The 13944-nt window shown below is 37.2% G+C and overlaps 1 protein-coding gene across 1 annotated transcript in view; it reads left to right on the top strand.

Annotated features, from left to right (window-relative positions):
• ENAH (ENAH actin regulator) overlaps positions 1–13944 on the top strand; it is a 102572-nt gene that overhangs the window by 40640 nt on the left and 47988 nt on the right. Inside the window, exons 2-3 of the mRNA XM_086631762.1 lie at positions 9484–9649; positions 11088–11265. Coding sequence (XP_086487888.1) covers positions 9484–9649; positions 11088–11265 — 344 coding nt within the window. The remainder of the gene's footprint in view (positions 1–9483; positions 9650–11087; positions 11266–13944) is intronic.

Genomic DNA, 13944 nt, shown 5'->3' with positions numbered 1-13944 from the left:
GTCTGTACCAAGGCTGAGCGTGCTTTTTGGACACATACAACGTTCTAGTGCTATGTTTTTTTTCAGTTCAAATTAGTTACAAGAAAAACTTTGAACCTGAAGTGCAAGCTGTGAAAAACTGTTCCTCTTAAGACACAAAAATAGGTAAATATCTGGATAGTACAATAATACAAACAAGTAAAGGAAAAAAGATGAAGGTTAGCGGGTAACCTGTGGAAAATTAGATGATGGAGATGAAGTCTTGAATAATTTTTTTTTAGATAATAGTTTTGAGCATCTCTGGGTTTATAGAAGGTAATGTGTACTATGGATGATAAAACTTAACAATTTTATTTTTCCCTTTTAAAAAACAAGACAGCAAATGATTGTTCCTTTTGTTTGCTGAATTAATTGCTTAAAACCCACCCCTTTCTGTGGTAAATTATTTTAATTTCTGTTCCTGTTTGAAAACTGGTACCTAGTTTTGAGTAATCATACAATCTCTGTTTGAAATCTGAGAAGGGACTACTTTTACTGGTTATGTAGTTCCTTGCCTGAAAGATTTCATTGATATAATCAACTTAAGTCACTTTAGAAACCTTTATTGTTTTTAAATTTTGCTTAATCCGTCTAGTTGATACAATAGTCACTTTTGAAATGAATGCATGCTGAGTATCTTAATGTCATACTCAGTTTGAGATGAGAATTGGAAGGTTAACTTCAGAAAGTATTTATGAATTTAAGTTTGGGGTGGAGATTATATATAACCAGTTATATTTAGTTATGTATAAGAATATGTAATATATTAATATTATAACATATTATATTATTGCATATTACATATATGGTTAGCCGTTGTTAATGTAACTGGTTTCATGCTATTCAAAATCCATGGTTTTCAGTCTGCTATTAATTCCCATCAGTCCTTCGTTTTTATTAAGGTTCATCTATGTAGTGTGACTACAATGGACCACCAATACAACACCAGTTGATAGGTTAAGATGGTTCAAAACTTTATGGTGCTCTACCTCTGTTGAAATGTTTGTGTTATTTCAGTGGCTTTTTGCCACTCTTTGCACTGTGGCTAGAATCATTTTTCTCTTCCAATTTCTCAGATGTCTGTTCCAGATTGTTTCAGTTTGTATGCTTTGTCTAAGTGTTTGTTGTTGTCCGTTTTAAAAAAAATTATACATAAATTTTAAGATGATGAGTATTTCTAGAATATTATTCTAGATTGTGAGCATTTCAGTCTGACTCCAGCGTGCATTTTCAAACCGAAGTAACGTTTCTTAATGGAAAGAATAGGTGAATTCTTATGTGAATCGGAATTTGAAAAATGTAGAAACAATATTGAATTGCCAACTCAATTGGCAATTGGACTTTGTCCATTGTATGAAATACTCTTATGTAAAATATGGCATGTGAAACAATGTTGAAAAAATATTTCCTGGGCTTATAGTTTGGTAATTCTATGTGAAAAGGAGACTTTCATTTGACATCAAGCTGTTGTTCTAAATAATATTTCTTTTTCTGCCTGAGTGTCCTGCAGTGATTTCCTTCACCTGTTTGATATTCACCTGCTGCTATGGAACAAGCTAAAACTACAAAATTGTGAAGGAACAGATTTATAGCAACAAGAGAAATTTATTCTGTAAATTGCACTTGCTCCAAGAGCAGGCTGCTCTTAAATTGATGTTAAATGCTTTTATACATGAGACGAAAAGCAATTTTCTTTCAGTGGGTGATGCTCATTGAGCAAAGAAAGTTTAGCTTCAATAAATTGTGTACCAACTGAAACTCTGGAATGGAGCATTGCAGAATTCTGTGCCGAAAGCAAAGCACCTTTCCTTTGCCAGCTATTAATCCCAATGTTTAGATTCAGTTTCCCCTGCGCCTCAGCAGTACTAGTTTTATTTCTAGTTGAAACTTTCCCACACAGGACTCCCTCTGGTTTCTAATGTTGCAGCTAATCTGTATTCCAAGTAATTCATGAGACAAAAAAGGAGGAGAGATGAATGAATCTCTCTGTTATCAATCAAAAGTTTTCTAGGCACAGGCAAGTACTAACTCATTAGCAGGAGAGCTGTTAGTGAAGCAATCTGGAACTACTCCTTCTGTGTTCACCTCCTGTTTCAACAGCAGCTCCTGTTTGAGTTTGACCTGTTGGAAGAAATAAACAACCACTCGTGTTCTCAGGGGTGTCAAAAGAAGAATCTGCATGGAAACAAGTCACTGGATATGTCAGGTGGTCTCAAATTAGTCTTAACTCTAAATCCTAAATAGCAAGTAAATACTCTACTAGCTGAAGTGTTGGAGGGGGCAAGCCACATCATTTGAAGATGGATGCAAGTACCATAGCACAGTGTAGTTTCTTCAGCTGTAGCAAGCGTGTAATGTTCCCCTGCAGCAGCATATTCAGCTGGCTTTTAGTAGTGCAAAATGACTGGAAGATCTTACCTTTCAACTGAGGGTGGGTTACAGAGAAAATTATTTGTTAGAATCATAGAATGGTTTGGGTTGGAAGGGACTTAAAAGATCATCTAGTTCCAACCCCCCTGCCATGGGCAGGGACACCATCCACTACAGCAGGTTGCTCAACACCTCATCCCATCCGGCCTTGAACACTTCCAGGGATGGGGCAGCCATAACTTCTCTGGGCAACCTGTTCCAGTGCCTCACCACCCTCTGAGTGAAAAATTTCTTCCCTATATCTGATCTAAATCGGCCCTCTTTCAGTTTAAAGCCATTACCCCTTGTCTACTATCTTAACCCTTACTAAGCACAGACAGATGATATTGTTTCATGATGTCCTGTTGCTGGCATGGATGCCAGTGTAGTTGTCAGGATGAGACCGTGGTTATTATACTCAACTTCCACTGAAATTTGCTTTTGGCTAAGTCTCTAAAAAAGGAGTAAAATTAAAGCAGTGGAATATGAGTTAAAAACTTACAGGTATTCAGTCACCCACAGGTATTCCCTTCCACCCACTCACAACCTCTCTACCTCCCACCACCCCCCAGAGAAACAACAAATAATCTCAACTCCCTCCCCTGTTCCGCCAAATAAATATTAATTTGGGTAGCTGAGTGGATTCTAGTTCTCAGCAGACTGTAATATGAGGAGCATATTTGAGGACATTGGAAAAACATTTTACCTTAACTTTAAGATGCTAGCAGGTAACTATGGAGTTAAGCTAAACGAGCAGCTTCAAATACAGTGCAACTTTGTCTACAAAGTGTCAGTTTTGGTTAATAGAAAGGAATGGTATGGTGGTGGTACAGTGCAGTATGTTGTGGGTTCTTTTGTCATTGTTTGTTTATTTTTTAATAATGCACCGGAGAACACGTGTTTTTTGCTGTTATGTGCCAGCAGGATTCAGGAATGAGCAGGGACAATTATCTTGCAAAACACCACTGCCTAGTTATAAAACTTGATATCTGGTCCAGCATTCAGCTGCTTTTTAAAAATGTGTATTTTAAGATGTTAGTATTGGAAATGTTTGCAGTTTCTTTCTAGATTTATGCCACATGGTTTGAAAATCCTAAACAGGCGTTTGATGAATCAGCGTCTCTTTCCATTCCTTTCTGCCCCACAAGACTGCACATTTAAGAACGTGCGGTTATGTTTCTGTAAATTGAGAACATGGAAAAAAAAAAACCCTGAATCACCAGAAGAAGCAGTAGTGGGATATGATTTTCGAAAAACCTCATTGTTACATCACTGACAAAAATACTAAAGGCTGAGAATCAGAGCAATCACAGCTTTTCCTTGCTCATGTAAATACATTTAAATGATCTTTTCTGTGGCTGCAATTGTGCTGTTTTCCATATGAGTTCGATCATTTAAGTTTGCTTATCTTCTTTGGTTCTTGAGAGAGAAAAACCAAGCATCTATTTTTTTGGAGAGAGGGAAAAAGAAAAAGGCTTATGTCAGCAGACTGTGCATTGGTGTCACTGCGCATTGAGCTTAAGAACTTGGGATGTAAAAGAATGAACACATTCCATTTGGGCGAAAGAGCCATGTCTATTAGGGTTCAGTTTGCTATGGTTTTTGAGCTTTCTGCATGATCTCATCACTGGAGGAGGAAAGTATATTCTCCCATAAGAATAATCTTATGATTCATTACTACTGTGGGTTTTTTTGTGTGAGCTTTTGAGTGCCAGACCTCCCTCCACTCTTCCCCCCCAAATAAAAAACAACCACCCTGTCTTTGACTTTATATGGTATTGCTGTAGGTGGACTTATCCAGAATAATGGTTGGCTTTAACAATCAGAGCCTTACATCTTTGTCTAGAGAAGAACTCCTCCTAACATATGTTTATCCTGCTATTTGTCAAGCTTTACATTCTGGGGAGAGAGCTTGCACGCTTTGTTTTTTAAGGTTTGGTGAGCACTATTTTGCAGGAATGTTCCCTTTTATGATTTTCCCCTTTTCTGTATATAATTTCATATACTTAGTTTGGTGAGCTTACTTGGGAACAAACAATTTCTTAATTTTTCTTAGTTAATAGTTAGATTGTCACTTTAATTCCCCAACCCACTGCCCTAATAAATTAGCAATCAGTGCTTTGAGCAGCTGTGCATTTTGGCAGTAGCATTTGAAGCCGGAGATGGATTCTCTCGCTCATTCTCTGGATCCCCTAATGAGCTCTCGTGTTGGGAAGGTGCAAGCTAATCCAAGTGTAATGATTTCTGGAACCATTACACCAGTACAGCATACCAGAAAAAGGAAAATTTGTACCTAGACAAGTAAACCCTGTAGGATGCATTTGAAGGCCTAATGACATGGCAAATAGATGAAGACCTTTTTGCTTTTCTCTTGCAACATGACTGTAGACGATTTGTGTGTTTCCCACTGGCACTAATTTATCTGGGGAAGGGGGGAGAATTTCTGATCAAGACTAAAGTGATTCTGGTGCAGTGAATGAAGTAAGTCATTTTCGAGCATCTGCACGTCAGTTCCTGCAGTCTAAGGGCCATGTGTATTGCAGAAAACCCTGTGGACTGTGAAGAGTTCATGTATAAATAGTGAGATAATTAAAAACCTGTCTTCTGTTAGAAGTACAGCAGGGAAGTGTAGTAAGCTTGAAGAGCAAGAAATATGATAAATGACACTGTTCTGATTCACTTGGCTCCTGCTCCTTTGGACTAAAGTTTAAGTTTGGATATAGTAGAGATATACAAAGGGCACTGGCTCAGCTTCTAGTAACAGTCTGTATGTTAAGCTCAGCGAATTCCTAGGAAAAAGTGCATCATGGAAAGAAAAGTGAGCCTTGTTTTTCATTAGACCTGTCAAAGATAGAATCATGAGCTAACAGCATGGATATTGGATTTGGTGTAGCCCTTGAAGTTAGTGAAATCATTATTTTTTTAAAAGCAAAATTTTTTGAGACTTCAGTATGTACTTTATGGTGTCTAATTGCTGCAATATAATATGCTATATTCGAATGTCAAGCTATCAAATGGTCATTGAAGAGCAGACTGTTCTATGATTCTGTGATAATAAAGGGTGGTGTGGGATTTTTAAGCAGATGAAGTAATAGTGAGCTACAATAGCTAGAAATTGAAGCTAGAAAAATTCAAACAAAAAAAGGTACACATTTTTAACAAGGGTTAAAAATTCCTGTGGAAACCATTAACCCTATGAAGGTGACAGATCCTCTACCAGCTACAATCTTTACAAATAGCTCAGATCCACTGGGAGGAATTTTTTGGCTGCATGATCTAGTGGAAGGTATCCCTGCTGATGGCACGGGGATTTGAACTAGATGATCTTTTAAGGTCTTAGCCAACCCAAACCCATTCTCTCATTCTTCTTTGCTGAAGCTCCTGCCTCCATACTTTTCTTCAAAACAAAACGTAATCACTTAAGAGTGCAGAACTTTTTATGAAGAGAAATAAATTGAATTCATCTCCCCTACATCTAGTTATGTGCAATTATTGAACCTTGGAAAAAGTCTAGCACACTGTGATGGTTTAATTTGTTTCTGATAGTGATAGCTTCATTTTTCCATCTTACTGCTGCAGTCTGATAAACAAAGTGATGGGTGGTGGGAACTGTTGGCAGGAGGGGAGTATGTCACCTTCAAATTGGTACCTGGCTATGAAAATTATAGACCTGGAACATGAAAATTTTAGTTACAAGATTTGTGTGAAATGAAGGCAGAAGTCTTATTGTGTAGTGACTGAATAGGTCAACTGGAAATTGTTTGTATTTGTCATTTTTTTTAAAGTATGTGAATCATCTTGTATCTTTATATGGGTAAGAATAATCCCCTGCTATTAAGAAAATTCTTTTATTTTAAATGAAGCATGAAATGTTTGAGATCTAGACTTATATAATATTTCCAGTTATAAGGCATAGTCTGAGAAGTGGAACTAAAAATAGTTTAACAGTTGTCAAAGAAAAGCTAGACACTCTACTCAAGGTCATCTTATTTGCGCTTATGAATTGTGCCACTTGAATACCAAAAAGTTCTGAAATGAGTACTTTTTTTCTTGTTAAATAAAATCATGTGAAACTTTAATAAAATTTAGGCCTGTGGGAAGACCATGGCAAAGAGGGAGAACGCTCTGATTAAGAACATCTGAACTTGATGGTCTGTCCTACTAATTAGGTCTTCTGATCACTGTGCCATTACTCAATGACTCTCTGGTTATACCTTCTTTGTAATTGGAACATATTAGCATATACTCATAGTCTCAATTTTTAATAGAATCTAAATTATTTTTTTAATCTGTCTGACACATGATTGAGATGAAGTTATTTTTTGGCAATAACTCAGCAAACCACATGGCTGTGTTTCCAATTCAGTATCTAGGTCCTGTCATCTATGGTTTATCATGCCTGTGATTGATCCAAATTCAAATGTAGCAAAAATCTGTTTCAGTTTCAGAAATTTTCCAAGTTTTCTGTAATACTATTATGCATTTTAGAAAACCACTACTGTTTGTCTTGTACTTTGTGAACAGTACAGAATGTTTCTGGGTTTGAATGTTAAGTTAGTTGTGTGCTAAAATACCCTAAAAATAAAGAAATCCAGTAGGTTCTTGCATTGTCATCTTCTCAGATGAGGGAACCTTCTTATTTACCTGTAATATGTTTTTAATGGGACTGTGAAACACCTGAAACTTTTAACTAGTTTTATGTTCTTTGCATCTAATCTTTCTTTTTGGATCAGATGTTGTCCTTTCAGTCTAAACTGTAAACTATGCTTGGAAAAGAACTGCATATATGTCTATTATAATTTACTCTCCCTATATTGAACTAATTTCTGGCTAGAAAAGGATGATCTAATTAGAGGTTGTTATCCCATTCTGATCTAGTTGTTGAATAGGTGATGAGACTAAAACGTGTGTTTTTAAAATTAAAAATATATTTTCTCATCTGATCTTGAATCTCTCACATGCATGAGACACAATCTCAGTATTCTCTCTTCTCCCGTAGCCTTGAAAAGCATCCCAGTGTTGAGCGCTTTTCTGATTGCTAGAGTGCCATGGAAAGTGTGATAGAAATTGATGCTATGTTTTCTCAAAAATGTCAGTGTTGAAAATTAAGAAAACAGCTGGATACACTGCTGAATTTTCTTGTGCTGAGAGGTGGAAATAACATATTGGGCAATTCAGCATGGTCTTTAAAAAAAAACCCAACTCAACAAACAAAACCAGCCCCCCCCTCAAACCAGACAAAGAATAAAAACCCACAAAAACCCTCAAGAAAGACTGAGAGGGAGTCATCTTCTCCCTCTTTCATAAAATATGAGGAAATATTTCATACTCTCCTTTTGTAGTTTGTGAAGAATGCATGTCTCTTCAGCCTTCTCAGTTTTCCAAATGGCAGGCTGCATTCCTTGGAAGCCAGGCATCATGTGCTTTCTATAATGTTGGATGTGCTGGAGTGGTATGTTCGGAGAATCTGACTTGCTGATAAGAAATCATTCCTTTCTATTTTTATTTCCTGTCTGCGTCTGGACATTTCCCATAAAGATGACTTGCGTAGTATCACCCACTCCTCTCGTAACAAATAGTGTGTTTATGGTACGTTCTGCTTTCCTGTGTTTCTAATATGATGACATTCATGATATGCTTCCTTTTAACTTAAGGTTGTACCTTAGCTTCCAGGTGACTGCCAGAATCAGGATTAGCTACTGATGAAATTGTGCTTTTCAGTAATCAACAGAACTTTTTCTCAGGGAGAAAATGTTACATCTAGGCGTCAACTGTTGTAGAATATGTCAAAACCAAAAAGCATTTCGTTTATAAACAGGTGAATCTTTTGTGCTGAACTTTATTCTCTGTGTGTTTTTTCTTTTATATATATATATATCTATATATCTCTCTCTATATATATATTAAAAGGAGCAAGGGCATTCCAGTGTTCATTTCTTGTAGAAGTAATTACCACTGGAAAATGTAAACTGTATGAAGCTCCTGCAACTCCAGACTCTTTGTTCTCCAGTGTTGTGGTAAATGCCACACAGCCGCTTGCTTGCCTTCCCCCACCCCCAGGGGATGGGAGAGAATTAAAGGCGAAAAGGGTTGAGATAAGAACAGTTCAATACTACTACTACTATATGAATATATATGTATATGTATAATGATTATAATATATACAAACAAGTGATGCACAGTGTAGTTGCTCACCACCCACTGACTGAGGCCTGGCCCAGCCTAATGATCCCGAAACAATCAGTCTCAACACCACAATGCTGGATGAGCAAGAGGCCCAAAAGAGAGCAAGAGAGAGAGAGAGAGAGTGCTCAAGAGTCTGAGAGTGAGAGGCCCTAGAAGAGCAAAAGCCCTTTCCAGTCAACCCTCATCTTTATACTGAGCATGCCACTGTATGATATGGAATATTCCGTTGGTCAATTTAACCTTCAATCTTAAGTCTACGTTCAAATCATAAGGGGAGTTGTGGACTCTCTGTCCCGGCCATGCTTCCCCTTCAGCCTGCCGTGCACCTGCACAATGACAAAACATGAGAAGCTGAGAAGTCCTTGAGGTCTCAGCGCCAACTATAAACACCAGTGCGCTGTCAACATTCTTCTCATAACGAATCCCAGACTAAAACCAAAACACAGGGCTCTTCTAGCTGCTAAAAAGAAAACTAACTCTGTCCCAGCTGAAACCAGGACATCTAGTCTTGTGGAAAGCTTCATATATGATTATGGCATTTAATTAAACTTCATGGTTGGTGGTGAGGAGAAAGGGGGGGGGAGGAACCTGCAACGGGAAAAAGTGCAAAAAGAGGAAAAGTAAATCCCTTCTTGATCTCTTCCATTAGTAGTTAGGCCTGTTTGTCTTGACCACAACTTTTCAGAACGAACACCTTTAAGCAAAAGTCAAAGTGCTAGTGGATTTGTATTTAGAAATGTGGATGTTTCAGAAAGTTACAAAGAGTATTACTTCAAGATTTTGAGTTTTAAAAAAAAAAGTTAACTGAAAAGATGATGATTTGCCATTGGTAATTTTATGTTTTACTCTAAAATACTTGTATTTTAACAGTGAACAGAGTATCTGCCAAGCACGAGCTGCTGTAATGGTCTACGATGATGCCAATAAGAAATGGGTACCAGCTGGTGGATCAACTGGATTCAGCAGAGTTCATATATATCATCACACAGGCAACAACACATTCAGAGTAGTGGGCAGGAAGATTCAGGATCATCAGGTAAGCAAATCTCTGAAAATTTGAAATAGGAATCTTAAGCTATTTTTGTGATTGTTTTTTACATTAAGAAATAGGTTTTCAGTAAAATGGGAACCGTAAATTATTATTTACTTTTATTTTGAACTGAAGTAGCAAAACTGTATTATGGCTTTTTCCCCATAAACTAAGCACTTTACATGTGTCCAAAGCGATAGTCCTTGTGCTCTTTACCATTCCTTCCTGCAGACAGATACAAAGGCTAGTAGTGTACACAGAAGTCGTCTGATTCTCTTTAAGGCAAAGTGTCAACCTAAGAACTTCTCTTCTTCCCTACTTTCTGCTCTTAGCTGCAGTCTACAGAGGTACCAACAGTTTTCTTGTAGCTTTCTGTATGTTATGAAAAGTTGGATGCATGATTTTTCATTTCCCAGATCAGTTAGTTAAAAAAAAAAACCTCACATTTGGTAAGGTTGAGAAGGGAACAACTAGGATTACTTCTTAATTTCCTTCATGAAGAAGTTATTAGATCTTGATTAAATGGCAGACTTAGCACTCTGTCTTGAAAAATGCTCTGCCTTTTGTTTCTTGGATTGGGGTTAAAGATCTAATCTTTTTGTTTGAGGAAAGCTTCTGTGACTGTTCCCCTCTCTCCCAGCATTTAATAAAATTCTTTTGGTCTGTTCTTGGTCGTTTATCACACACCTGAAGCATAGACTGATAATCTGTGTGATTTGCTGTTAAACCCTTATTTCAATAATAAATGATCTCTCTGCATTCATCTGAGAACAAACCTGGGGTTTTTTTTCCCTCCCGTTATTGAGTGGAAAAAGGCAAGAGGATGTAGTTATCCAAGTGCAATGGGATCCTCTTAGTGGATGGCTTGTAATAAATGGGTGTCCTACTAGCTAGAATTTATCACCTTTTGTGTGAGCCATAATGATCTTGCAAAATGATACCTTGTGATGCATAGTGGAAGTCCACATAAACTGCTACTGAAAGCATGGCTAGCTAAGGGGTGCAGCAGCCACAGTGAGAAGATGATAACTTGGTTAAAAAACATAATTTTAACAAGTACTCTGGGAAGTTAATGGAAAACTGAGTTTCTGAAATCCAAATGCATGTTCACATCAAGTACTCTGCTACTAAAAGTAAGAACTGTTGATATTACTACATTGCTTTTATGAAACATCACTGTATCATTTGGAGTGACAATACTTAAGGTAAAAAAGTTGATATAAAATATTTCATTAGTCTCCTTGTGTATTCTTGTCACTGGTTTCATGTGGCATTGGAATTAAAATTGCAGTGGCCGTGTGCCTCAACATTGTGATCTTGGGGATTGTGGGACTGGAATTAACCCACATGGTTACGGAATAAAATGTTTGAGAAACTGAAACTTGTGATGCAATTTGAAACATAAGTTTGTGTTTGTTTGTTGTTTTTTTTTTAATGACTGTAGGTGGTAATAAATTGTGCCATTCCGAAAGGGCTGAAGTACAATCAGGCTACACAGACCTTCCACCAGTGGCGTGATGCTAGGCAGGTGTATGGTCTGAATTTTGGCAGCAAAGAAGATGCCAATGTCTTCGCAAGTGCCATGATGCATGCCTTAGAAGTATTAAATTCACAGGAAGCTGGTAAGGGTCTCAACTTTTTTTTTTGAAGATTGTTCAAGTACAGAGATAGAAAAAAATTCAAATGTTTATACATAAAAGTCAGTAAGTTTTGTTTCTAATCATGATTCAGCCTCTAGCCATTTTAATTATTTGGGTGTTTTGTCTGCCTAATTAACTGCTATTGCTGAATAGTGATTCTGAACTTGACTGCCGTCTGTGTAAATGCAATTCCTAACAAGTAAATGCGTTTTCATGTTACCTATTACGTATAGAAGCTTGCTGATTTTGCATTCTCTTTTAGGAAACAAACCCAAAACATCTGACCAACAAGTGCGTAGCTCTTAATCAGGGTACTTTTCAGGATTTCTAGAGACATCCAGCGTTCTTAATGTGTATTGGTATTTTTCCATCTTAATGAGTATGATTTATTATGAAAACGTTAGGATTTTTTCCTCCGAGCTTCGGAATTCAGGACATCCTCTTCAGCAGTTCTTAGCATACAGAGTTTTCTAGCTTGGAGACCTTGGATCCAGGGATAACGTTCAGATGAGCGCATATAATTTAGACGACAGATCTATCATTTGATTTGTTTGCAGAACAGGATGGCATGGAGGGTTTAAAACATTGATGGAAAACTTCATGGCTTTCAGTCTTCCGGTGGTGTCTGTAGTGTATTCTAGATGCGCTCTACAGCAAATTGGTCAGTATAACATGGCACACACACAGAGGGAGTTTTTGTTTTAAAAGACTTCAAGAGACTTTTGTGTTCTTGTAACCAAATAGAATTCTTTTGTCCTCATTAAACTTTAAAGGTTGCCCGCGTAACCAGAGATAGTACTTCTGTGCCAGTTTTCTTTCTCTTGTACAGAAGAAAGGATGTAGATAACCTTACTAGCACTGTCTCAACTACAGCAAAAAAGGGTGACTGTATCAAGCTGCTTTTCATTCTGATGGTTGTTTCAAGACTTACCTTTTGAAACTAGACTATCTAGACCAAGAAGGGTGGTACATTCTGCAGCACTTAGGCTGTTATGCAGCATACAAGGCCAAAATATAAAGAGTAGCTAGAGGTACAAAGTTTCTTTTTGCCAACTAAAATAATCCAGTTATGTATCCCATTCTCCTACCTCTCAGTTGGATATTCTCTCCTCTAAATCCCTTAGTTCTCCTTTCCCTAAAGGTTACCTGATTGTAAATATTTCATGCATTCTTACTGTTTATCATCTGTCTCCCAACCAACATTTGGGAACACACAAAGTGTTGGTTTCTACGCATTTGATATAAAGCCTGAAAAGGCCTGATTTATGGTAATCATCACAAGTTTGAGGGTTGTGATGTCTCCTGAACTCGAGGAGTTTGGTGCAACATGTTTCAAACAAGTACGTGTATGCATATTCACATACCTATTTTTTTTATCATTTAATTTAACTCTTTTTTCCTAACAGTAAAACTGAGCTACTAGAGAGGCTGAAATGACAGGCAGGCATGACTGCTCGTTTTTTAATTGGTCAGTGTGTCTGTTCTTTCATTTCACAGATTATTGTAATTCATCTAATGACTAGTTCTCTTGCTGTTTTATGCAAAGTATATATGGGCTAACAACTATGTTATATTCTTCAGTAGTAGCAATTTTATTGAACTAAGATGCCACTTCAGTTGATAAAGACTCATTATTTAGACTCGAAAAACTAAAATAGTTTTTAGGGGGTTTCTTGAATGTGACTTTAATAATAAAAAATGTCAGTCAAACAATAGCCTAGAATCAATGTAATTCCACAGGAGCAAACAACTTAATGACAGTAACTCTTCTTTCTATTGCATCACTTCAGTAATTTCTTAAATGGTGAGGGGAGGAGGAGAGGTGCTGAGCTTTGCAATGAGTCCAAAAGTCACTGTACTTAGAATTCACTCCTCTGCTCATCCCAAATCATGAGTTCTTCCAAATTATTGTCAGTAGTCTCTTCGTTGATCTCTGAAGTGGCCCATCAGTTTGAGTTTGTCTGCTTCGTTCAATTTAACATCAATTAATCCCTAATGACTGGGGAGTTGTTTTGTTTTCAGGTGGATTTTTGTGTGGCTCATGAAATGAGAGTTGAGTATGACTGTAATACCATGTCCTGGTTGCTGGCTACAGTGCTGTAGTCTACCTAGTTTGTTCTTAACAGCTTTGAGATACAGATCTGACAAGGTCATGAATTAAGTTGCGTAGTTTTGTTTGATAGTGACTTCTTGTAACCTCTAAGTTTCCTGAATGTAAGATAGTCACTTTCTTTATTTTTCCTGTGATTTGACTTGGTAGTAGGAGGTACAAGTCAAAATGCGTTAACTAGCTGCATCACAGACTAATAGTGAACACCATTGGCGCAGGAGGAGATAACTGTTCTTCTATATCTTCTGTCAGACAAGAAGGACTGTGGCTGTTTTAAGATTAGCTGTTATTTACCTGTTTCACAGACATGCAGGTGCCCTAGCTTCCATCAAGATGAAACAAAACCAATACTTAACATTATCGGTGTTGCTTCAGCAGATGTCTGAAGATGAGTAGTTTTGTACTGCTGTTCGGGGGGGAACAAACAAAAAACAAACCAAAAAACTGCAAAAAAAACCCCTCAAACCCAAAAATCCCCAAACATACATCATAATTATGCATATAAAATGGCTTTGTAAGCCTGTTACCATTTTGAGACAATGTTTAAAGAT

This window comes from Tauraco erythrolophus, chromosome 2 (assembly GCF_009769465.1).
Source record: "Tauraco erythrolophus isolate bTauEry1 chromosome 2, bTauEry1.pri, whole genome shotgun sequence".
In the NCBI taxonomy this organism is placed as follows: domain Eukaryota; kingdom Metazoa; phylum Chordata; class Aves; order Musophagiformes; family Musophagidae; genus Tauraco; species Tauraco erythrolophus.
Note: the sequence above shows the minus strand (reverse complement) of the source record. Positions and strands in the feature narration are given on the sequence as shown.